The 23,397-nt window shown below is 52.3% G+C and overlaps 1 protein-coding gene across 7 annotated transcripts in view; it reads right to left on the reverse strand.

Annotated features, from left to right (window-relative positions):
• Nucleotides 1-23,397, reverse strand: part of Grip2 (glutamate receptor interacting protein 2) — an 80,391-nt gene that overhangs the window by 10,766 nt on the left and 46,228 nt on the right. For 5 of the 7 annotated variants that reach the window (XM_076940127.1, XM_076940125.1, XM_076940128.1 and 2 more), the window contains exons 2-19: nt 14,889-14,969; nt 14,550-14,685; nt 13,723-13,868; nt 13,000-13,086; nt 12,265-12,340; nt 11,244-11,389; nt 10,380-10,527; nt 10,126-10,295; nt 9,317-9,439; nt 8,846-8,989; nt 6,855-7,041; nt 6,360-6,505; nt 5,693-5,773; nt 5,392-5,458; nt 5,161-5,306; nt 3,886-4,030; nt 1,221-1,360; nt 555-734 (exon numbers count right to left, since the gene is read on the reverse strand). In XM_076940127.1, coding sequence (XP_076796242.1) covers nt 555-734; nt 1,221-1,360; nt 3,886-4,030; nt 5,161-5,306; nt 5,392-5,458; nt 5,693-5,773; nt 6,360-6,505; nt 6,855-7,041; nt 8,846-8,989; nt 9,317-9,439; nt 10,126-10,295; nt 10,380-10,527; nt 11,244-11,389; nt 12,265-12,340; nt 13,000-13,086; nt 13,723-13,868; nt 14,550-14,685; nt 14,889-14,969 — 2,349 coding nt within the window. Of the gene's footprint in view, nt 1-554; nt 735-1,220; nt 1,361-3,885; nt 4,031-5,160; nt 5,307-5,391; nt 5,459-5,692; nt 5,774-6,359; nt 6,506-6,854; nt 7,042-8,845; nt 8,990-9,316; nt 9,440-10,125; nt 10,296-10,379; nt 10,528-11,243; nt 11,390-12,264; nt 12,341-12,999; nt 13,087-13,722; nt 13,869-14,549; nt 14,686-14,888; nt 14,970-22,934; nt 22,996-23,397 lie in introns of those variants that run through there. The other 2 variants (XM_034512556.2, XM_076940126.1) reach the window with 1 other exon arrangement.

The following is a 23,397-nucleotide window of genomic DNA, read 5'->3' on the forward strand; positions in this document are numbered from 1 at the left end:
CAGAACCACGGTCAGTTCCACAGGCAGGCCTGCTAAAGGGCCTCTTTGAAAGGGAGTTTCTGATTGGACCCAGATCTACCTGAGGATGAGCTGCCTGGAGCTTGGGATAAGGACACACAGGGGGAGCCAAAGGCCCTAACTGAAAGGAGTGGGGATCCACCAAGAACCCACGGAGGCTTCTGAGCTAATTTCCTGAGCCTCAACCACAAGCCAGAGGGCAGCAGCACCAGTGGGTCTTAGCCCCACGGGCAAGGAGGTCATTGTCTGCTTTCTCATCTTCATCTGGGCACAATGAACATGAATAAAAACCCACTGTGTGCAAGTCATGGGGATAAGGAGAGAGATAGCAGAAATAAGAGCGGTTCTGTCCCCAGCTCAGGAGAGGAAAGACAGGACTGTAGGTCCCTCTGGGGGGCAGGTAAAGGATGGAGTTAGTCAGGATGCCCTCAGGAACCTTCTCAGAAGGTAAAGGCTAACAGGGAGAGGAGGTCCCAGGAAGAGCAGGCAGCAGCGTCACCTTCAGGAAAGCTTATCCAAGGCCCTCATTTTGTTACCTGGGCCCCCAAAGCCACCTTCTGTGGCAGAGCTGCCCCAGGACTCCACAGCACTGTCCACGCTGGGTACAGTAGGTGAGAAGCGAGTTGTCAGCAAGCCTCCTTTGAGGGCCTCAGGGGGGTCCTCATCCACATCACTGGCCTCACTGAGGCTGCCTGACTGGCGGGGGAGAAGGGGACCTGGGAAGAGAAGGGGTGTCACCTGTGACCTCAGAGACACAGATTATCTGTGAGCCTCAATCTCCCCCATTCCTATGAACTCCCAGGCTCTTGACAATCTGGCTGCTGCCACATGGGTGGGGCATACTACTAAGTTAATGCCACAGATGGGAAAACTGAGGCTTGTGAGGCTCAACAACAGGTCATATAGTGAACATCAGTGAAGCCCAGATTAAAGCAAGAACCCAAGACCCAAGTAAACTGTAGCACGTATAGGACACAGGACACAGGAACCTGAAGAGACATGAACTGATGAGAAACATAATTTGGGCCCGGAATGTACCAGATACTGCATTGTGCCACCAAGGCACAGCTCTCCTCTCTCTAAGCCTCCTCCTCAGCTGGTCCAGGGACCCCACCCCCTCTCCAGATTGGTAGTGCACAGCCTGACCCAGGACTGCCCTTCCTCTGTAGGCCAGGAAGTTCCCAGGAAGGGGCAAGGCTCACGGTCCAGCTGCTTCTTGATCTTCAGTGTGACAGTCTCCCCTGCCACCTGCAGAAGGTGGATGGCCTCACTCAGGGGCCGGCCCTTGAGGCTCACACTGTTGATAGCCAGTATGCGGTCTCCAACATGGATGGCACCAGTCCTGAGGAGTGGACAGAGCACAAATGAGACCCAGATGCTCAGGGCCTCAGATGGTGTGGGTCTTGCCTTTAAATACCCTACAGGAGCCTGGCTGACCCCAGATCTGCAGAAGAAGAAAGCAAAGTCAGGAGTAGTGGTTCTCTCTGGTATTCCCAGTGTTCCAGAGACTAGGGGGAAGGGGATCATAAGGTCCTGCCTCAGAGAGGTGGGAAGAAAGAGAATGAGGGAGGGAGAGAGGAGAGAGAAAGAGGGGTGAGGGATTCATGCCAGCCTCAGAACTCCCATGGGACAATTCTCCTCTGGACTGTACACTTTATACATCTGCCTATTCAACTCAAGGTCACTCTCTTCCTCCTCGTTTGTTCTGAGACAGGTCTTGCTACATAGCATAGGCTGGGCTGGAGTTCTCTAGGATAATCACTGTTGAGGCTTCTCAAAAAACTAAAAATAGATGCCCAGCATGGTGGCACACACCTTGGATCCCAGCACTTGGGCGGCAGAGGCAGGCGGATTTCTGAGTTCGAGGCCAGCCTGGTCTACCTAGTGGGTGTCAGGCCAACCACTCTTAGTCATATACCGGGAAAGAAAGAAAGAAATTTGTAGGAAAATACATGGAAATAATCAAGTGGAACAAAAGAAGCCAGACTCAGACAAATCACCTTGTCTCTTATGTGGAGACTAGATTTAAATGCATATATGGGGAGGGGTTATAAAGACAAGATAAAAGAGTGGAGCAGAGACTGAAGGAAAGGCCATCCAGAGACTGCCAGAGACCGCCCCACCTAGGGATCCATCCCATATGCAGACACCAAACCCAAACACTATTGCTAACAGGAGCCTGATATAGCTGTCTCCTGAGAGGCTCTGCCAGGGCCTGACCAATTCAGTTGCGAATGCTTGCAGCCAACCACTGAACTGAGCCTGGGTGCCTGAATGGAGGAGTTAAGAGAAGGACTGGAGGAGCTAGAGGGGTTTGCAACCCCATAGGAAGAACAACAATATCAACTAACGGGACCCTCCCAGAGCTCCCAGGGACTAAACCACCAACCAAAGAATACACATGGAGGAACCCATGGCTCCAGCTCCATATGTAGCAGAGGATGGCCTTATCTGGCATCAATGGGAGGGGAGGCCCTTGGTCCTGTGGTGCCCCAGAGTAGGGGAATGCTAGGGCAGTGAGGTGGGGGGGGGGGAAGCACCCTCACAGAAGCAGGGGTGAGGGAGGTGAAATAGGGGGTTTTCAGAGGGGAAATTGGGAAGGAGGATAACATTGAAAGGTAAGTAAATAAAATAACCAATAAAAAAGTAAAAAATAAAAATAGAAAAGAAAGTCTGGTAGAATTCTGTACTAAAAAAAAAAAAAAGATAAGATAAAGATTAAGTTTAAGGGATCAGGGAAGCAGAGAAAAACAGAGTAATGGATTATACTTGAGACCTAACAGGAGTGGGGCTATTTAAGGGAAAGAAAAAGGGTCAGAAAAAGGGGGGCCAAGGGACAGGGGGTGGCCGTGGAGCCGAGAGGAGTAGGGAGCAAGTGTAACGGTAGCATATACATATGAAAATGTTATGATGAAATCTGTTACTTTGCATGTTAACTTTAGAGCATGCATATCGATCACATGTTAAAATGCATATATATTTAAGATTCACCTATTCTCTCTAAACTTTTTGAATGTGGCTGCTACAAAGCCGATTTGGAGTTCGAGTCTGATCAAAATGCTGTTGCTCTGGGCTACGCTGCCCTGTGCCAGGAAGGCCTGAAGAACCCACCCATCATTCCAGCTCTCTGGTGTCTTGCATAATCTACCAGACCCCTGCATTCTCTCTAGAGTCCAGCAGAGGGTGCTCCAGGAGCAGCCCAGCCTGAGTCCAAAACCTGGCTAGGCAGATAGATGTGTGGCTTGCTCAGGCCCTGCGAGGCTCATTCTTCAGGCCACTGCCTTGCCCTGCCGTGCAGGGGAGCTCACCCCTTCTGGAACCTCTGACTCCTTGCACTGCTGACATAGAAAGCTGGGACTCACCCACCTGGGGCCCACTTCATGTCTGTCCACGCAACCCAGGGGCAGTCAGGGCGCCTTCCACTTAGGTCTCCTTCCCTGGGACAGCCCCAGAGACACTCTGAGTAGGTGGCAGCCCAGTAGCCTCAGGGTCCCAAGATAAGCCTCATGTGGGGTTCAAGCAGTGGGGCACTACTCCTGATACTCAGACACATAAGAGTCATCACAGTGGTAACTGTTAAGGCACATGCTCTGGGAGGAGGCTGAAGGTGAGCTGCCCTGCCCTGGCTGGACCCTTCAGCTGTGGTTCCCCTCTGCCCTCATTTTCTCTACCCTGGTTGCTGGTTTGAACCAAAATTCATGTTATGAATGAGGAGTGGGTATTCAAAGAGAAAATCAGCACCCTTGACTTATTCAACGCTGGAACAGAAGTTTTAAAAAAAATCTAGATTGGGTGGTCCCAAAGCCAGCTTTCTGCTCCCTGGGGGTCCCCAGGCCTTCTCTGTGCCCCCACTGAGTCCTGATTTACCTTTCTGCCAGACCCCGCTTGGTGAGGCCAGAAATAATGATGGGGTCAAAAGGTTCCTCTGTACCGGAGATGGTGATGCCCAGGGGTCCGCCATAGCGCTTCAGTTCCACTGTGTAGCTGACTGCACCAGAGCTTTCCTGTTCGTCTGCAAGTGGACAGGCAGCCGGAGGGTGAGGGGGTGCACCGCAGCACTCCCCAGTCTCAGCACTTGTCAAACACCAATGGCTTCACTGAACCCTCAAACACACCTGCTCAGGCCTTCCGGGGTACAACCTGGGGACCTGGAGGCCACCTCAGGCTCCCAGCCCGCTGCCCAGATGCCATGAAGAGAAGAAAAAACAAAACAAAAAAACACAAACAAACAAACAAACAAACAAACATTGCAGGAACATGGAACCAAGATTTGAAAACAGATTTCACAAGCCGCCCACAGCAACTCAAGATTTACAGCAAAGAGAAGTGAGAGTGAAGGGAGGGAGGAGGGAAGAGGGAGGAGGGAGGAGGGAGGAAGGAAGGGAGGAAGGAGGAAGGAAGAAGGAAAGAAGGAAGAAAGAAAGTGTGAAGGCAAAAAGAGGAGAGAGAAGGAGAGGAAGAAGAAATGAGAGGCGGTCTGGAGAGGTGGCTCAGGGGTTTAGAGCACGTGCTGCTCTCCCAGAGAACTAGAGTTCAGTTCCCAGTATTCAATGTCTGCTTACAACTATCTCTAACTCCACTTCCAGGGGGATCTGACTCCTTCTTCTGGTCTCCCTGGGCACCTGGCATGCACATGATACACTGACATACATGCAGAGAAAACACCCATACACATAAAAACAAAATAAATTAAAATTTTTTTAAAAAAAATTCAGGAAAGAAAAAAAGGACAAAGAAAGGACAGGAGACAAGGGGAGGGGGGAGCGGGAGAATGAAAGCCTCCAGTGGCTTCTCCTCCAGAGGGAGGGCCACAGCCTCTGACTATGGAGTTCACACTACTATGCCCCTTACTGCCCCCTTCTGACTCTTTCTTCTCTCCTTCCCAGCTCACCAGTTCAGACCTGCCTCTGTTGCTCCAGGGCCAGCCCTGAAGCCTGGGAGAGAGAGCAGTAGCCACCAGCAGCTCTGATATCAGATATCCTGCCAACATCTCACACTCTGAGAAGCCTTCTAGTGGCTCCTGGTGCCCCTGAAGCAGGGGGATTTGGGGAACAGGGATTCCTGCACGTGTCCTCCAGCCTCCCCCAGCACTGCTGCTTTACACAGCAGCTGGCCACTGGGTGTGGTCTCTTAGGCACACACCTGAGTTGTCCTCATCTTTCCGGATCTTCAGCTTCACCAGGTCTTCACACTGGCGCAGGATCTGCACAGCATCCTCCATGGGACAGTGGTCCAGGCGAATATTGTCAATAGCCAGCAGCTTGTCCCCCGGCTCGAGGGTGCCAGTCCTGCGTGAGTAGGGTGAGGATGGAGGAGCCTGGTGTAAATGAGCACTGTGCTCCAGGCCTCACCCCTACCCGTGTGGCACCCCACCTGTGTGCCACGCTGCCTTTCTTGATGTCAGAGATGATCAGGGGTTCTCCTCTTTTTCTGCTGGCCGCTGTGGAGTCGGGGAGACAGGCTGTGAATTTAATTTTCAAGGGCCCTGCTTAAGGAGGGGTCAGGAGAGGACACTACTGGCTCCTGGTCCCATGTCTTCCTGGCCTGGGGGGTGGGGGTTTGTGAACAAATTAGCTCACCTCTATGTGCATCAGTTTTCCTTCTATGAAATGGGTCTGCACCCCATCGTGGAGATGTAGTGAGATATAGCAGGTAAGGCAACGTGGGGACTTACAGCTAATGGTGATGCCCAGCTCCACACCACGCCTTTTGGGTAACTTCACGTGGAAGGTCCCACTGCTTGGGATGACAGACTCTGTGAACCAACAGCCATGGGTGACTCAAGACTCCAGAAGAGCTCAGAGATCTGCATCTAGCACCCGTTGTGGTTTCTCTTGGGTTGGGAGGGAGGCAATCTCAGAGAGTAATGATCCAAACCATCCCACCCCGCTGCTTCCAGCTTATGGAGGGGGAAGGCTGAGGCCCGGAAGGCTGACAAATCGGCTCTAAACAGCTGAGTGCTGTCTTCGGAACAGAGGCAGGGTGGAGGCCGGAGCTGGAGACTGCCAGCCAGTGTGTGGACTGTGACACAACTTGACCCACTTGGATCCAGGCATTTTCACAACTTGTCTCTAATTCATACCATACCTCTGTTTTCTACTATTTGACAGATGGGGAAACAGAGGGCAGAGGGAGGCAGATATTCTCTTATGGAACTCCCAGGATTAGAGCCCTGACTTCAGCTGCTTGGAGTCCCTGCTGCATGCAATCCGAGTAAGTCCTTCCGACTCTTGACTCCTGTGTGGTACTCCCTCATTCCTATGCACTGTGCATGCTCTTAGGGAGCACAAAGGGGGGATGGGCAGGGTCCCAGAGTGTGTGTAGCTGAGGGGCCTACTCACCTGCCACATCAAACTCGATCTCCAAAACAACTTTGCGGGCCAGCGCTGCATCCCGCAAAAGCTGGTTGGCTTCCTCCATGGTCCCATCCTCAGTGGCGATGCCATTGATGGCTAGGACACGGTCCCCCACCTGAAGCAGACCACACCTAACCCCCAGAGCCCGGTGGAGAGAAGAAGCCAGTGACTAGAACCTCAGGTGGGGGCATGATGGGGGCCCACTCTCAGTTCCTACTCTCTGAACTCAGCCCTGGCCCCAGCTAAGGGTTTGTCCTGGCTGGGCCTCAGTTTCTCTCTAATCACTGAGGATGGTACCATTGTCCTTACAAGACACACAGAGACCTCTGAGTACAGGCAGACAGGGTTTACATACTGTGTGACTCTGGGGTTGTGATGGGGTCAATCATGCAGATTATGCTGGGGCCTTTAGTTGTGACTCAGTTTTCCCACGGGACTGGAGCTCCCCAAATTGTAGGCCCACAGAGGTAGTAGGCTCACCTCTCAGCGGGGCTGTCAGGTTCAATAAATCGCACCAAGGGTGGGGAGGACAGGGTCTCAGTGGCAAAGATGCCTCCCTGCAGCTGGAGGCCGAAGCCACTGAGGGGGTCTCCACAGAGCACAACTTCCGTAGTCTCCGTATGAACAATCTGCCCGCCGGGTCCCACTGTGCTGGAGGCCAGTGACACTGTGGGACAGGAGGGTTTCATGCTCAGATGAATCCTAGTGAGGCTTTCCAGGGCTGCATACTGAGAGTCATCATGAGGTCTGGGGTCAGAGGGGCAGGTGAGCAGGTGAGCAGGGGTCTCAGGACCACCTAGGATGTGCCTGAGTTTCTTTGTCTGTACAGGGCCATGATGGCATCTACTCTGCACAAGCAGTGGTTAAAAGAGACAGCATTAGAACTGTTATTTTGTAAGACAAGAGGTTCTGAGTGCCTACATTATTTATTATATTACAAAAACTCCCTATCCATAGGGCATGTATTCCCAGACTCCAGGAAATGCCTGAAACCACAGATAGTCCCAAAGCCTACAGATACCCTAGTCATACAGCCTATGATGAAGTTTCACCTACAAACAACCCTTGGGAAGAGAGACATTAACTTTAGCTTGATGGTGAAATAAAATTACTATATCAGTATGTCTCATAAAAACCACAAGAATCACTATTGTAGCACCTTTTGTTTAGTTTTGAGACAGGGTCTCATATAGCCCAGACTGACCTTGATCTTCTGTGCAGCTGAGCATGACCTCGAACTTCTGACCTTCCTACCTCCCCATTACAGGGTTGTTAGATGCCGGATTACAGGCAGATACTACTTTGCTCATTTATTTGGTGCTAAGGGTAAAACTCAGGATTTCATATAAGCTGGAAAAACATCTACTGTCCGAGCTACATCTCCAGCCCCAGGGCCATTGCTCTGGACATTTTTCAGTAAAATCTGGGTCACCTGGGCAGCAGACACCAGTCAGTCTGACCACGAGAGATGATGGAGAATGATTAACAGTTGAGGAGCCTGTACATGATAGATACACTGGCAAGCACGATGCTCACATCCCAGCATGGACCAAGTGGGGCAGATGTAAGCCTTTCCCACACTACTCAGAACGCGGTGCAAGTTAAAGCATAGGGTCTATTTCCAGATGTGTCTATTTAATATTTTCACATGGGGGTTAAATGTGGGTAACTGGAGAGTGAAACTGGATTGGGCGGTGCTGTGTTTCGTGCTCCACAGTCTACAAGTCTCTTTGCTTTGGTAATAGCTTTATTTTTTAAGATTTATTTTGTTTTTAATTGAGTGCATGTGTATATGTCTGTGTGTGTGGCCGGGGAGGGGAGTTGTATGTGTGTATCTGTAGAGGCCAGAAGAGGGTGTCAGCTCCCTCTGGAAATGGAGTTACAGGTGGTTGTGATCTGCCTGGCATGGGTGCTGGGAACTGAACTTAGATTTCTCACAAGGGCAGTAAATGCTCTTAAGCACTGAGACATCCCTCCAGCTCCCAGGAACAGCTGTATTTGATATGAAGTTCCCATACAATAGTAGTCACCTGTTTAGTGTATAATTTGACAGCTTAAAGCACTACCACCCTCTCCCATAGGAACCTAGTTGGGAGGTCGAGGCAGAAAGACTGAATTCTAGGCCAGACTGGGCCACATAACGAGACTTTGTCTCAAAACCAAAAAAAGAATAAAAAATGACTGTCTCCTCACCCATTGCCCCAGAACCTGCATTTTGCCCCAGGCAATCTATCCTCAACCTATTTCTGTCCCTGTGGGTTTCCCTGGACACATCACAGAAATGATCTTATGTAGTCCTTAGTGACAGGCATCAGACACTGAACACACTGGCTTCAGAGGCTCCTTTCTGTAACATCTGGGACTCCCCAGTGTGCAGCCATATCTCATCCAGGTGGCCACACTACCCAAGTCTCACCCCCAGCCCCATCCTCCACCTCACGGGTGCCCCACGGAGATGGCCTCCTGCTTACAAGAGCTCCTGTGTTCTTTCCTTCGCTGCCTTCTCCTCCCTGCTGTTGTCCTGGGACTCATGGGTCCTCTGGGCAGGGTGCTGGCGTTGGCACAGGGAAAGGCGGGGTTCATAGTTGGTGAGGAGAAGGGAGTCGAGGACACGGCTGGGGAGACCAGAGCACAGCCCCGTGAGCCCCAGCAGGGCCCTAGTCACGTGCACAGGGGTCGGAGAGGAGAACCACACACTCACACGGACACAGACAAGCATGCCTTCTCCCCTTCACCTAAGTCCCTTATTGTGTGATCTCACACAGGTCTCCCCCTGCCCCCGCCCCCAAGCCTCACTGAGGAAGCCACAGACCTCTAGGGACAGGCTAAGTGATGCAGGGCATCCCTCTTGCTCCTATGTTGGTTTCCACCCCATGTACTGACACCGCCCACCAGGAAGGGGTATTGGGACGGCAGCATTGCTGCAGCAGCAGATACATTACATCGGCTCTGGTCCTGGCCTCCAGGTGCCCAGGTGGGTGCCCTGCAGTGGCTCGGCCTTGGGCTATGGCAAGAGGGAGCACAGGGGTCCCAGCGGTGCAGCTGCTCGCTCCTCTGTATTCTCACTGTGGCAGTGGGAAGAGGAAAGTGGCCTGGGTGTCTGGGGTTGACCAGGCTGACTAGTCCCCACAAGCCAATGGTGAGACCCGAGATCTTTGCACTGTCCAAGCCAGCAAGACATAAAACACTCCGTTCATGTCCATTGCTACCCACCATGGGCCAAGCATTCTGATCAAGCTCCAGCTGCATTGACAGCCAGGAAGGCCAGTCCCCCTCAGGGAACTGGCTCTGGACTCTAGAGGTTCGCTGCTGAGTGTTACCCACAAAAGCCCCTCTGTGGGTATCAGAGGCACAACAGGCGGATGGGGCCCACAAGGCCCCTAAACTTCTGTGGCACATGGAACCACACGGGGCCCCAGTAATTGGCTACCCCCATTCCTGGCTCTGGGTTCTATTGTTGGTTCTGTTAAATGGGCCATGGAGAAAGGCTGCCTCCTTGAGTTGTAGGGAGGCTCCGAAAGAATCCTGAAAACTTCCAGTAGGGCCAGGCCCTTAGCAGAGATTACATTAACAAATCCCAGCATCTGTCTCCCACAGTCCTTACCACACCCTCTGCAGCCTCAGTTTCCCTGCCAAGTGTGGCAGGTAGTCCTCCTGCCTGCTTAAGGCTTCGTCCTGGAACTCTAGTGCCTCAGAATACCTCCCTGCTCCACCCCAGGTTTTGGGTCTTGAGACCTGCCAAGGTGCCTACCTGCCTCTGGGGGCTTCAGGGGCCGACGACTCTGGGGTGCAGGCAAGATCTCCAGTCGAACTTTCTCCGTCACACTGGCCAGGAGCTTAGTGGCCTCGACCAGTGAGCAGTGTTCTGTGCTGGTGCCATCGATGGCGAGGATTTGGTCTCCAGCATGCAGGGCACCACTCCTGAGGGACAGGGGCACAAAGAGGCTGGTCCAGAGGACAGAGCCACAGGTTGCCTCTGCCCTGCATAGCCCAGCATTGCCTCACCTGTCCACCACGCTAGCTGGCTTGATACGGTCGATAGTGATAGCTGGCTTGTTCCGGTGGGAGCCAGTGGTGAGAGAGATCCCCAGGGCAGATCCTGGGGTCTTGGCTATCTCTACCACTAAAGGGCCTGAAGCATTGGCCACTGTGTCTGGAATGATGGGGAGGGAAAATATAAAGATTTGTGGAAAGTAAAGGTGCCTGCTGTCCTGCTTGGCCCAACTCTGAGGTCCTTTAGTCCTTACTGCTGAGGAAAGGGATGGCATGGAGGAGAAGAGGTACATACAGCCACCAGCAAATCAGGTCAGGCCCCCATTGTACTTCAGAAACATCCCTTACCTCTACCCCAAGCATCCTGGCCTCAGGTCAGCTCTCCCTGAGGCAGCTAGTCACTTCTTGCTTCTACCTTAACCCCTTCTGTCCTGGCTCCTTCCCATTCAGCCATCCACTACAGCCAGGTTGGCCCCTCACTCTTGGGCCAAAAGCTCCTGCCCCAGGGCATTTGCACTTACAATTCATCCTGCCTTAGAGCTTCCCCAAAGGTTCACTCCTTCACTTCATGCTCTAGTTAGAGCCTATGCCCTCGGTTACTCGTGTGTGCATGCGCATGTGTGTGTGTATGCATACACGCGTGTGCACGTGTGTGTGAACATATACACAGAAGTATGCTAATTGACATTCCCTCTCTACAACTGGACACTTCACCTGTATTGTCCCTGCCAGATACCCAGGGAAATCAGGAGATGCCTGATATTGTCAAGAGGCCCAGAGAAGCCAAGGCACTGGCCTAAGACCACACAGCCTTTATAGTACTGAGGAGCTGGGACCTCTTCTTGCCCCGGCCCTCACCCTCAGACCTGAACGTACCTGGGGTGGCCACGTCGTACTCCACCTGGAATAGGGCCTCATGGCTACACTGTTGCAGGGTGGCTATTGCGGTGGCATGGCTGGCCCCATGCAGTGGGATCCCATCTATGCTGAGCAGCCTGTCACCCACCTTTAAGGAACCCTCCCTATAGGGGAGATGAAAGCCCAGTCAGGGATGGGACACACAGAATGTGTCAGGGTGAACAGACAGAATGTATGTAAAATGTATCAAGCCAGCTCTGATGCCCTCTACCCACAGCATGTCTGAGCTGGGTGTGTTCTTCAAGGCCACTCACATCACAGCCCAGATAGGGTGTCTGCCTGGCTGGGGACACACAGCATCAGAGAAGGGGCAGTCTGCTTATTGAAGGGTCTCTTCCCATTGTCCCCACCCCAATTTTCCAATAGTGACTCTGGTCCAGTGACAGATGAGCTTGGGAAAGAACTCAGCAGTGCTCCAGTTTGGGCCCAACCCCTGCCCTGGAATGTCGCCCCTGACAGGTGCCAAAGCTATTCCAGGAGGTTCTATGAATAGCGACACATGCAGGGCCCCAGACCAAGACCAAATTTAGATCTACAACAAGCCTGGTCCAGGCTTCTCTTAAAATGGTCAGGAGTCTCCTGCTCAGAGAACAAGGGTGAGGGGTCAGGAGACAGCAGCAGGGGCTGGACATATTCCTTTCCTACACCCTGTCCTCCTGGCCCTGCTGGGCTGAGTCAGGCCCTGTTGGGACGTGTTTCCACAGACAGTCCCAGGCAGAGATGTCCAGTCACAGAGCCCAGAGTGCTTTGCCCCAGGCTGAGTCAGGAAGATGCTGGAAAGATTCAAGCTGGGGTCTGTCCTAGCCACTTCCATCGGTTCTCTGGGTGACTCTGGGCATGTTGTCCCTACCTGGTCTCAACCTCCCATCTGAAAAATGATGTGAAGACCCAGGGCCTCAGATAACCATGAAGTATCCACATGGCCTCCATGTGTCAAGTGGCCAGGGGACATGGATGCTTCTGTCTCAGGCAGACTCACCTGTCTGCTGGGCCACCAGGTCGCACATAAGTCAGGACCAACGGGCGGGATTTGTGCAGGTCCTCATGGGCACCTCCTGGACAGAAGTCAACAGGAAGCAGGAGTCACTTACCTATGGATCTCCTGGCAAGCAAAGGCCTGACACCAGCCCAGGCAGCCTCCCTCCCCACAGGTGGGATGAGGGACAGGAAACACAACACAAATTCTCTCTCGGTCACATAGCGTGCCTCTCCTCCTGAGAGCTCATCTTCTCTCCCTTTTTGTTCCGGTTACTAGGTAACTAAAACTTGGTCATGCATCTGCCTCAGCTTTCTAGCATCTCTGTGTGTTCTCTCGTCAGCCATGCATGCATCGTTGTGTCTCACAACTGTCTTCTTGATGTCTGACTCAGTGGTCCTGGGTTCTTTAAAGGGCTCAGCAAGGGCTGGTGAGATCTGGTTCAGCAGGCAAAGATCCTTGCTGCCCAGCCTCATGGCCTGAGTCTGTTAGATGGAACCCACTGTGAAGCGAGAGAACTGACTCCTACATGTGCTCTGACCCCTACACACACGTCATGTGGCACATACGCATGCATGTGCATGCATGAGCACATAGAGAGACACAAGGTTAAATAAATAAACGGAGAAAGTCCTCATCAAAATGTAGGTCACATTCGACAATGTGGCGCAGAATACACATGGATACTCATGACCTCATTCTTGTCATCTCGACTCCAAGGAGACCTGTCACACTGACCTCTGAGGACAAAGCCGAAGCTGTTGCCTTCCTTGTAGAGGGAGACATCCACCGTTTTGGAAATGATCCTGGGGTTGTTTTCGGGAGCTGTAGAGAAATTGAAGCCTTCTTTGAGTCTCTCTGCCACATCTCTGAGCTGCTGGTAGATGTGTCCAAGGCTCACTCCAGGAGAACCAAGTGACCAGCCACAGAGTCACAGCAACGGCTGGCCTCTCTCTATTTTACAGGCAGAGGAGGCAGGGCCCTGGAAGGTCCTCGTTTCTACCCAACCTAGTCCACCACAGACAGGGCAGAGAGCCTGATATGCTCATGAGTGCCACAGGATACAGAGAGACTCAGGGCTAGGCCAGGCTTGTTTCCAGTGACTCCAATTAGGTCTTTAGACCAACTTTGAAAATTCAGAGCTGGGAGAAATCCTAGGCCACTGTGCTCAGTGCAGGGCAGTGGGGTTAAGAGCAATGGGTCAGGAAACAAGTTACTCAGCCTGTGTCCCCAGACCCCTTTCTATCCAGTGATGCAAGATGACAGGTTATGAACAGGGTCCCACCACCACCGGTGGACAACATACTGTGTCCACCATGTTCTACCATGTGTGGCCAGCCTCCAGACATTACCCACCCTGTCTAGGTGACCCCCAACCCCACCCCAGGCCCGGGCAAGGAGGCATCTGTGTCCCCCCACGCCTGAGGCAGTGGACAGAGTTCCCCGTCCAAGGGCACCCACCGGGCGGGGGCAGCTCATACTCCACCTCCAGCACCACGCGCTCGCCCACGTTCTTCAGCAGTGTGATGATCTCATCATGTCGGAGCCGGGTCAGATGGATCCCATTCACTGAGCGGATGTAGTCGCCCACATTCAGCAGATCACTCCTAAAGCAAGAGAGCCAGAGCCCAAGTTGGGTCAGTGCTAGCCTCTGGGTACCAACATTCACACCACCCTCCCCCAGGACACTAAGAGAGCTGAGACTCAGAGAGGTCCTTCCCTTGTCCAAGGCCACACAGCAAGGAGTGAGATAGCACCTGTCTAACCAAGCCTGAGTATGACATCCAGAACTCCCCAGCCTGTTCCACTGTGCTGGACTGGTGATAGCATCATGGTGACATCACTGACCATCTTGCGTAAGCCCAGTGGTGGCCTGCCCATTGCTCTTCTCTTGTGTTCTTCCCATAGTCCTCTGAAGCCCTTCTGATCAGTTTATCTGGACACATAGGCCAACTTCCAGCCCTTGTTGTCTAGGGGAAACATCCAGGACAGTGTGTACAGGGCACTACCTTAGTTGGAAGCCCTGGAGGGCTTCCTGGAAGCAGTGGCTTCTGTATTGCATGTGGGGGATGAATAGGAGTCTGCCAGGAGGGTGCCCTGGGGGCAGAGGGAACAACGTGGAAGGGTACATGGCCTTGCCAGGGTGGGGTGCTGCGGCCACGAGGGAGGAGAAGGAAAGAGGCTGGGCCTTCACTAAGCATTTGTTAGAAGCCTCCCTGTGAAGGACATCAAGCTCCCTCACTTATCTGTCTCCTCCCAATGCCCATCTACTGCCCCACACCTCTTACCTGGCTGCCAGGCCCCCAGGTCTCAGGTTGGAGACTCTGGGCTTCCCGTCCTTGTCAGTCCCTCCTGAGATGGTCAGGCCCAGAGTGCTGCCCTCACGCTTGATCAGCTCCACCATGGTGATGCCCCGGAACTCCTCTGTGGACAGACAGGAGGGTGAACAGGTAAGCATCCATTCTGGGGCCAAGACTGGGGAGGCTAGGGCAGGCAGGTCGGCACTCCACCGCTTTATGCTGGGTGACTACCCTGAGGGCACAGGGACAGTCAATGGCAGTGCTGATACTTCGTGAGTCACTGGAACTCTCAGGGCAGAGCTCAAGGCAAAGTACAATCCACCATACCTGGGATGCTCTGGCGCCGGTACACCAGGGCCCCGTCAGCCCCCGCTGGGTCCTTCCCCCCTTTTGAGTAAGGCCCATCGTCTGTGGGAGAAAGGTAGAAACTGGAATCAGAAACTAGCCCAGGTCCCACTTTCATGTTTGGTCCACTGGGGGGGCGGGGGGGGGGAGAGGGCTCTTCTACTTCACGCTGTGCAACAGGCTACAACCGGTATCCTACAATGGCGTCCGAGGACTCTCTTCTGGCTAAAGGCTTGGATAAGGATCCCCATGTGGGGAGCTTCTCAGCCAACCTAAGGTTGAGCGTCTGACATGCCCATGTCATGGTCCATATTGATATCATGGGTAATATTACTCAAACTATCTAGAAAGGAAGCTGAGGCACAGAGAGGGAGAACTCGAGTTCAGGGTCACACAGCTTGGGGGGTGGGGGGTGGGGGGTGGGTATGATCTAGCCTTAGAAACCCAGGCCTGTTGGCCCTGTCTCAGGATCTAGATGCATACCTGGTAAGGCAGGCATTTACCATGGTTTTCAAGACCAGACTTAGCCAGTGCATTCGTGCGTGCGTGCGTGTGTACGTGCGTGCATGCATGTGCGAGTGTGTGTGTGTGCGTGTGCATGTATGTGTGTATATGTTAATGCTTTACATATTATAAACCCCACTTATGTGTAAGCTGGCAAACCTTAGCTTTACTGGGACTCCCCGCCTCTCCCTCTCTCAGGCATCTCAGCAGATGGACCAGGCCTGCCACTCTCCTCCCAGATCCTCACCACCCCTCTCTCATTTCCTGTCTTCTTGTCTTCCTGGGATGTCTCATCTCCACAGACATTTGTCTTTGAGAGATTTTTTTAAAAAGAGTCATTAGAGTACAGTGTGGTAGGACGGGTTGTAACCCCAGCACTACAGGGGCAGAGAGAGGTTAGGACTTCAAGGCCAGCCTCAACCCTATAGTGACTTCAAAGCCAGCCTATCCTGAGACAATCATCGAAACAAAATAAAGAGACGCCCCCCCCCCCCACTCCTGATATTTTAAATATAAAGAGAATACAGTCAGCCCTCTCTTTCCACACCTGCAGATTTAACCATTTAGAAAAAATGTTTGGAAAACAACTGCTCCTATACTGAACAAGCCCAGGCTCCCCATCCCTTCCATGAATCCCTAAGAAACACAGGACAGCAGCTCTGACAAACATGGACATTGTGCTGGGCATTTAAAAAAAATCCAGAGATGAGGTAGCTTAGTTGTTCCTCGGTATTCACCGGGACACCTGAAGGACCCTAGGTCTGCAGATTCTCCAGTCACATTCATAAAACTGTATGTTATTTACACAGCTACAACCTCCAACCCAGATGGCTCAGTAGCACACTAAGCAAGATGATGACCAAGAGAAGAGTCGCGTATGTTTAGGACAGACAAACTTTTTTCCTGATATTTTTGATACGTGGTTGGTTGACCCACAGCACGGAGACAAGCAGTACAGAAAACTGACTGTCCCTGGAACACACACAGGTGTCATACAAAACTGACAGTGGTTTAGAACCTGATCTGAGCTCTGTAGCTTTTGCTATTTGCAGGCCAAGGAAGCATTTCCCCTTCAACACCTGAGGACAATCCTAGCCCAGCAGAACCTTCTTAACCCAGAAGGTCGAAAGGCTCAGTGGTCTGCACTGGCCTAGGCGAGCTATGCCTTTCCCTGTCTGCTGACTGATGGCCTCCTCCATCCTTTTCTAGGCTCACCCACATGAGTGTTTCCGAACAGCCTGAAGTTGCCAGGGTGTCCAGGTCACCTGCTCTGTGGGGAAGCCGATGCCCCTCCCTTCCTGCGGGTCCCTTGCTTTACGACATTTTTCCCCTGGACTTTGCAATTCTCACAGCCGTAGCCTCATTAGATGCTCACTGTGAACCAGGGAGGTGGGAGGAGGGGTTGAGACCTTCAGGTCCACTTGACAGATAAGAAAACTGAGGCTCAGACTGGCAGTTCCAAAGTAGACTCTGTGCTTCCATCCATAACCCATAGCCCAGTACCTCTTCACCAGACTGTGTGCCAGCTTCTCCAAGCCTCACTGTTCCCAGCCCCTGGATGACAGTCATTAAGCTGACAGTCTCCCTGTGCAGTCTGAGGAGGGGGCATTCTTCCCAGGAACCCAGTGCACCTGCAGCTTCCTACTCCCTCAGCCCTTGGTTGATACTGCACATGCCCCCATCAGCCCTTTAAAGGAAGACCAACTCAGAGCAGAAAGGTCCACCCTTCTATGTGAACTGTGCCTGTCATTTGACAGCTGTGGGCTGGTATCTCCTCCCTCAAGCCTCAGGGCTAGGGTCAGACAGAAGCCATGGCCCCTCTGCGGGTGGCAAAGGCCATGTACCTCATCTCAGCTATGACTTTCTATACTAGGGATCAGCCTGAGTCAAGACAGCTTGGACTACTGTCAGGGCTCAGTGAGTTTATCAACCTCAGCTCTAAAGATCTATTGTGGGGAGGGGCCTCAGTGTTGCACAACGGTTCACAGTACCCCTGGTCTCCATTTCCAGGCATTAATAGATCCTGAGACAGCCAGAAATGATTCCAGGAGTTGTCAAGTGTTCCATGGGGGCTCCACATCAGCCTCCACTGAGGACCACTGTTCTATGAACAGGAGTGTGCTCAACCTAGATAGAGGAAAGGCTTGGCTAGCTAGGGTCAGAGCCACAGTTCAACCGAGACCCATGGAAACCTTCATTGTCTTTAGTTTGACCCAGGAGAAACTGTTCAGGTTCTCTATTAACTCTGCTTTAAAAAAAAAAAAATAGCTGGTAAATAGCCAAAGAGCAGTTAAAGTGAGCAGCATTTTAGGGCTCCTGGAGTGGGGTCCCCAGCAGCTCCGTATTCACTCTCCATCCCAGACCCATGCTCACAGCCGTCGCCGATTCAGGCAACACACCATTGAGTATAACGCCTCCCGTTACTGCTCCCTTGTATGCCCTTCATTACCTCCAACAAGACGCCTCTGAGCTAATAAAATTAGGAAGGCTTCATTCCATCAGCGATGTGGGCAGATGTCTCTAGTATTTCAACCAGGACAATTCTGAAATTGAAATGTGTCTCATCCCAGGCAAATCAGATCCTGTCACCTAGGCTCCCTCCCTCCTGGGTAGTCCTGGGGAGATGGGAGATAAGCTTCAAGGTTTATATGTCTGTGGGGAAGCCTGTGTTTGAAGGAAGCTGAGGACCAAGTTTATCCAGAACAGAGCAGTGACTCCCTTGGAAGGCAGTCCTGAATACCTATGGGTTTCAGGTGGATATTTGAACCCTGAAGATAAAACAGAGAACCGCAGGCTGGGCATCCTCAAATGCTGCTCTCAGTAGCTAGGCTTGCTGAAGAAGGGAACCCCATTCCCCAAGTGTCCCTATGGTGTCCTCCCAACCTGTCTTTAAAGGTGACTGCCCCCCCCCCTTCTTTATCCCAATATTCAGATCTTTTCCACCACTGAACTTGGCCATGGTAACTTTTAAGAGGCAGTTAAGTCATGTGAATCTTCTAGTCTTAAAACACTGAGTGAGCCCAACTTTCTCCTTCATACAAATCCTGCCAACTTTGGGCTCTGGCTGCCAGCTGTGTACTTCCAGGTTTTGATGGGATGAGGTTGCAAACTAAGGTAATAGCATTGTGCACGGCATCAGTAATCAGGGACTGAGGAGATGGCTCAGTGGATAAAGTGTTTGCCACATAATCATGAGGACCTGAGTTCAGATCCCCAGAACCAAATAAAAAGCCAGGCATGTGCACTGCACAGAGAGACCTACACACAGAGAGACCTGAACAAGGCCAGGCATTCCAAGTGGAGCCCAGAGGCCTCGATTGGAGGTCAGGAGAGCATACTGGATAAGAGAGCTACTGGATAAGAAGCCCTCCCCAAGTCATATTCAGAGTAACCCATTGTGAATGGGTGATATCGACTGATGCCTTTTTAAGGGGGACATCAGCACACACACCCCCAAGATAACCTTGTGATGGGAGAGACTGAGGCAGCATTCAAACCAAGAATCAAAGCATGATCAGAACTGCCAACTGGCTGCATGCCCTGAGCCTCAAATCTCTATCTGTAAAGTGGGGGTGTCTCCCTCACTGAGAGAAGTCAGAAATTAGGGGACCACTTTATTTATAGATGCCTCCATGAGGTTTGGCTCCCAGACCCGCCCCCCCTCAGGGAACATGCTCATGTTCTCCTGTCCTCTTGGTTTTTTGTTTTTTTTTGTTTTTTTTTTTGTTTTTTTTTTTTGAGAGGTGGGGGATGTTCTTAGACCTGGTAATTACATGCTTAGCGATGAGGGCTTTTCAAAAAACATCTTTCCCACCAATTTCAGCTGGAAACGTGCATAAAAAACAGGGATATTTTTATCTGCATTTTTCTAGTCTTCTTCCAGCAATGGCCAATTATGAGCACTGCTTCAGTCAGTCGGTGCTGTAGAAATTGCTTCAGAGGGAAATTCACTTCCGGGGCCCATGGGGAGCCAGGGCACAGACCTGGACACCTGGTCCTGGCTGCCGCAACCAGGCAAGTAGAGGTGTGTGTGGGGGGGGAGGGGTTCTTTTTAATTTTTTCTCAAATCTTGCTGATCCACCCTGCATCTCTCTTCCTCTGCAGCCCCAGGGAGCTACTGAGCTGACAAAGGGAAAAGGAAGTTTGTCCCTTGCCAATCTGCTTTGCCAAGGTGCCGCCTAACTAGAGTGCCGGGAAAGGGGCACAGGGGCTGAGGGGTGCTGTAAACTCAGCTCAGGCTTGTCATCTGCATCAGAGGTACTTGAGCAAGCTGGAGATGAAGACCCCTTAGTGGGACCCCTGTGTTCCCATGACAGTTGGATTAAAGTCCCCACCCCCACCCCTGTGGATCTCACTTTCCAAACAATCTGTGGAGATTCGGTGACAATTCCTGGGGAGTAGGCACTTAGCATCATATCCCTCTCCAACCTTGATCTGACCCACCAGGCTACGGAAGGCACTGTTGGTACACAGAGGAAAGGATGAACTTTGAGTCAGGCCAGCTTGACATGCTGATACGCAGATGGAGAAACTGAGGCAAAGACAGGGTAAATATTGCCTCATGGCAAAAGATGGAATGGGCTTTGCGCTAGGCCTGGTTCTAAGAACTTCAAAGTCATTACCACTCTGTCTTCACAATAAGCCCAAGTCAGAAGTACCACCATCACTATTCAAGGGATAGAAGGAGAACCAAGGCACACGGAAGTTAAGGGAACCATAATGAGGACACTTAGGCCTGGATACATTCAAGCCCAGTCAGTTCATTCCTCTGTGATCCCTTCCTCTGGACATAACACCTCAATCCCTGGACCTCTCTGTTCAAAGAGACATTCTTCAACAGTGACAACCCTGTCCCTGCAGGGCTGGATCAGCACAGGGCTGAGCTATGGATATGGGCTTTGGTCTCCCTAGCCAAAAGGCCTCCAGGAAGCCAGCTTTCCACGGACAGAGGCATGGGGTGATAGATAAGACAGCTACAGGACATTGTCAATGGCATGAGCTGAGCAGTCACACAGCAAACAGGAAGCCTCACCGTGCAATGCTAAGGTGGCTAGAGAGAAAGAGAACTGGCAACACTGCTGGGCTTGTCCTTGGCCTGTCTGCCGCAAGCATCCACACAAGCCGCTGTTCACTGAGAAGGAAGGGAGCAGTCTCACAGGGGTCCCTGTGATGGGGTGATAGCTGGTGCGCTGCAGATCGTTCTGGAACCAGGTGTCCCTGACCCAACAGGGACACATCCTTCATGCCTAGCTCTGCTCCCTCCACGTAGCAAGAGCGCAAAAGAGCCAAGTGAGGATGAAGGAGCTATACAGCCTAGGTAGGGTAAAACTTTCCGGAGCTCTGACCAGCATCACTCTTCCCTCTACCTGGAAAACTTCCCAGACATTCACAAGCCCCTCATGCAGTAACCTGATGAAATGTCCCCTGCCCAAGGAGGCTATGCCCATGAGTCTGTCACACAAACTCACCCCAGCACCTCCCAAAGTCTCTTCCCATTTTTTTCCCCAGCACTCAACGTTATCAGAAAGAGTTCACTGCACTTAGGAGTGGAGGGAACAGGGCTTTCTAGCATTCTGTAGGCACCTAGCTTTTGAACTCAATCCCCGTTTGTAGAAAAGGAGAATGGCCTTCAAAAAAGCATAATGAGTGGCCAGAAGCCAGGAACAGGAAGGGGTTGAGCCTGGGTGGAGCCCACCCCTCCCTGGCTCCAGTCAACTGGCTGATCCCCAAGTGGGTGACCTCTAAGGATTCCCCTATGGCCAAAGCCAAGGCATAGAAATGGCTCCAATGAAGCCCCTGGGGAAGAGGTGTCAACAGGGACCCCTCATCATGCCTCAGTTGTCCTGAGTCCGGAATCCTGGGTGGCCAGTATTCATTAAATCTTGGCGCTCCTGGTGACAAAGACATCTCTGTGGTCAGGAGCCAGAGGCCATGCCCATTTTTCAGGCAGGAGTTTGAGAGCAGCGTGTGAATGTAGGAGTGGAGGATGTGCCCAGCCACTTTAGTCGGAGTCAGGCCTACAGTACAAGTTATCTTCCATCCCACAGATACCCTAGAGGCTCCCAGGAGAGGGCCTGGACAGTCCCAGGAAGGGCTCTGAGGAAAGAACCCCCCGGTAGAGTCTATCCAGGCCAGAGAGAGATAGGCTGTCTGCTTCACAGGCCTCAGTCCCCACAGTACCCCACCCCATCCCACTCTACTCCACCCCTGCAGTGTGGATACATATGCAGTGACCACCTGTTGGCTCTCTTCCCCTGTTCTAGGAGAGGCCCTACAACTAGGCCTGGCTAGTGAGCCACCCTGTGGTTGGTTTACCAATGGGCGTGGGATCCATGCTGAGCCCTGAGAGTTTTGAGGGAACTATTGGAGATAGACTCTCTGACACAAAGCTTGGAGAACAAGACGAAGAAACCGGATGGAGAAGCGGGGAAGGGAATGAGGAATACAACCTAGGCCCTGTTGTTCGTGAAGTTCCATTTCAAGACTTTTTTCTTTTTAAAAAAGGAGCCTCGGGATTGAAGTCAACGAACACTGATGCAGGTGTGAACCTATGACCCAGGGAGGAAATTCTCAGGGGCTAGAGAGGGGAATCAGGAAGCATCAGAGTAGAAACCAGAGAGCTCAAAGAGGCCTTAAGAGCTGTAGCCAGACTTCAGGCTTAGCCACTCCCTCCCGGGAACCCAGGGGTTGAGGCAGGTCAGGGGAACACCAGAACACAGGCCTCACTAGAGGTAGAGGCCCAGAGGCCAAGAGAACACCAGGACAGGTTCCTCTATGGGCAGAAGCTTGAACGCCAGGAAGAGAATGGGGGGAAGGCCCAGCAGTCTTGAACAAAAGAAAAGCACAGAAGTTCCAACTTCCCCAACTCAAACTGTATGACAGAGGTGTCCCTTGAAGGAGACCTGGGGTGCTTGGTCCCTACCATGAAAACTGTAGAGAGGTGTGTAGACCTTGGAAAGTATTGAGAGCATTGGAGGTGGTAACCCTTAAAGGCACAGAGAGCAGAGTGACCACACTGTTGGGGGAGGTCAGGCTGGCCCAGCAGGATGAAGTTAGGGAAACAGATAGACAAACAGGGACAGGGATCACTATACTTGCCCCATAGCTCTTCCCCAGTCCCAGATACTACCAAAGCCACCTAGGAATGTAGCAGCTGGGCCCCGCCCCTCTACTGAGTTCCAGAGCTCCAGGGAAACCTTCATCCACCCTGCCCTCAGGGAAGGCTCACTCCCAATGGGCAGCCCCATGCTCCCAACAACTAACAGCTCTACTGCCCCCTCTGAGGCAGGAAGGGAAGCCTCCTGGGTCTCTGACTAAACTCCCTGTAACTTATGCCCAGGGTCAGTCCTGGGAGGCAGCCTTTCAGTGACAGAACAGCTCCAGAGCAGAAACACAGCTCTCAGCACCTGCCTGGTTAGAGATCCCATGTCCTCTTTCCCATCCAGACTTCCAGAGTGACAGCCCCATTCCTACCATCCCGGCCCCTCTCTGCAGCTGGTTGTGGTGCCTGCATGCTCCACGTACCTGCCTCTGCAGGGCTGTCCCGGCTGAGCCCACACAGCATGTCTGCTGCCTCTGCACTGCCCACAGCTCCCAGACACACACTAGGTTCCTCCCTCACCCTCCCCAGGGGAGGGGCCCAGGAGCTCCCTCCCACTGGCGGGGCATAGTCCACCCACAGCAGCCTGCTCACTACTTAAAGGGGCCAAAGCTTTCTTCACTGTGTCTCCAAGATCAGAATCTGAGGTCCCCTCAGCCAGGGGCATATGGCAGCACCCTAGACTCTTAGAAGAGAATCCTAGGGCCCTCAGTCTCCTGGACACATGACTTTGACCCTAAAGTGCCCCAGGGCTTTGGCAAATGACTTTCTTCCCTGGGCCTCAGTTTTCACATCTGGAAAGGAGGACAGACCTTTCCAAACTTTATTCTTGTAAGGAATAAAGCAGGGCTGGCATAGGATTCCAGTCATAAGGCCCAAAGTGCAGTG

Source organism: Arvicanthis niloticus, chromosome 9 (genome assembly GCF_011762505.2).
Source record: "Arvicanthis niloticus isolate mArvNil1 chromosome 9, mArvNil1.pat.X, whole genome shotgun sequence".
Lineage (NCBI taxonomy): Eukaryota > Metazoa > Chordata > Mammalia > Rodentia > Muridae > Arvicanthis > Arvicanthis niloticus.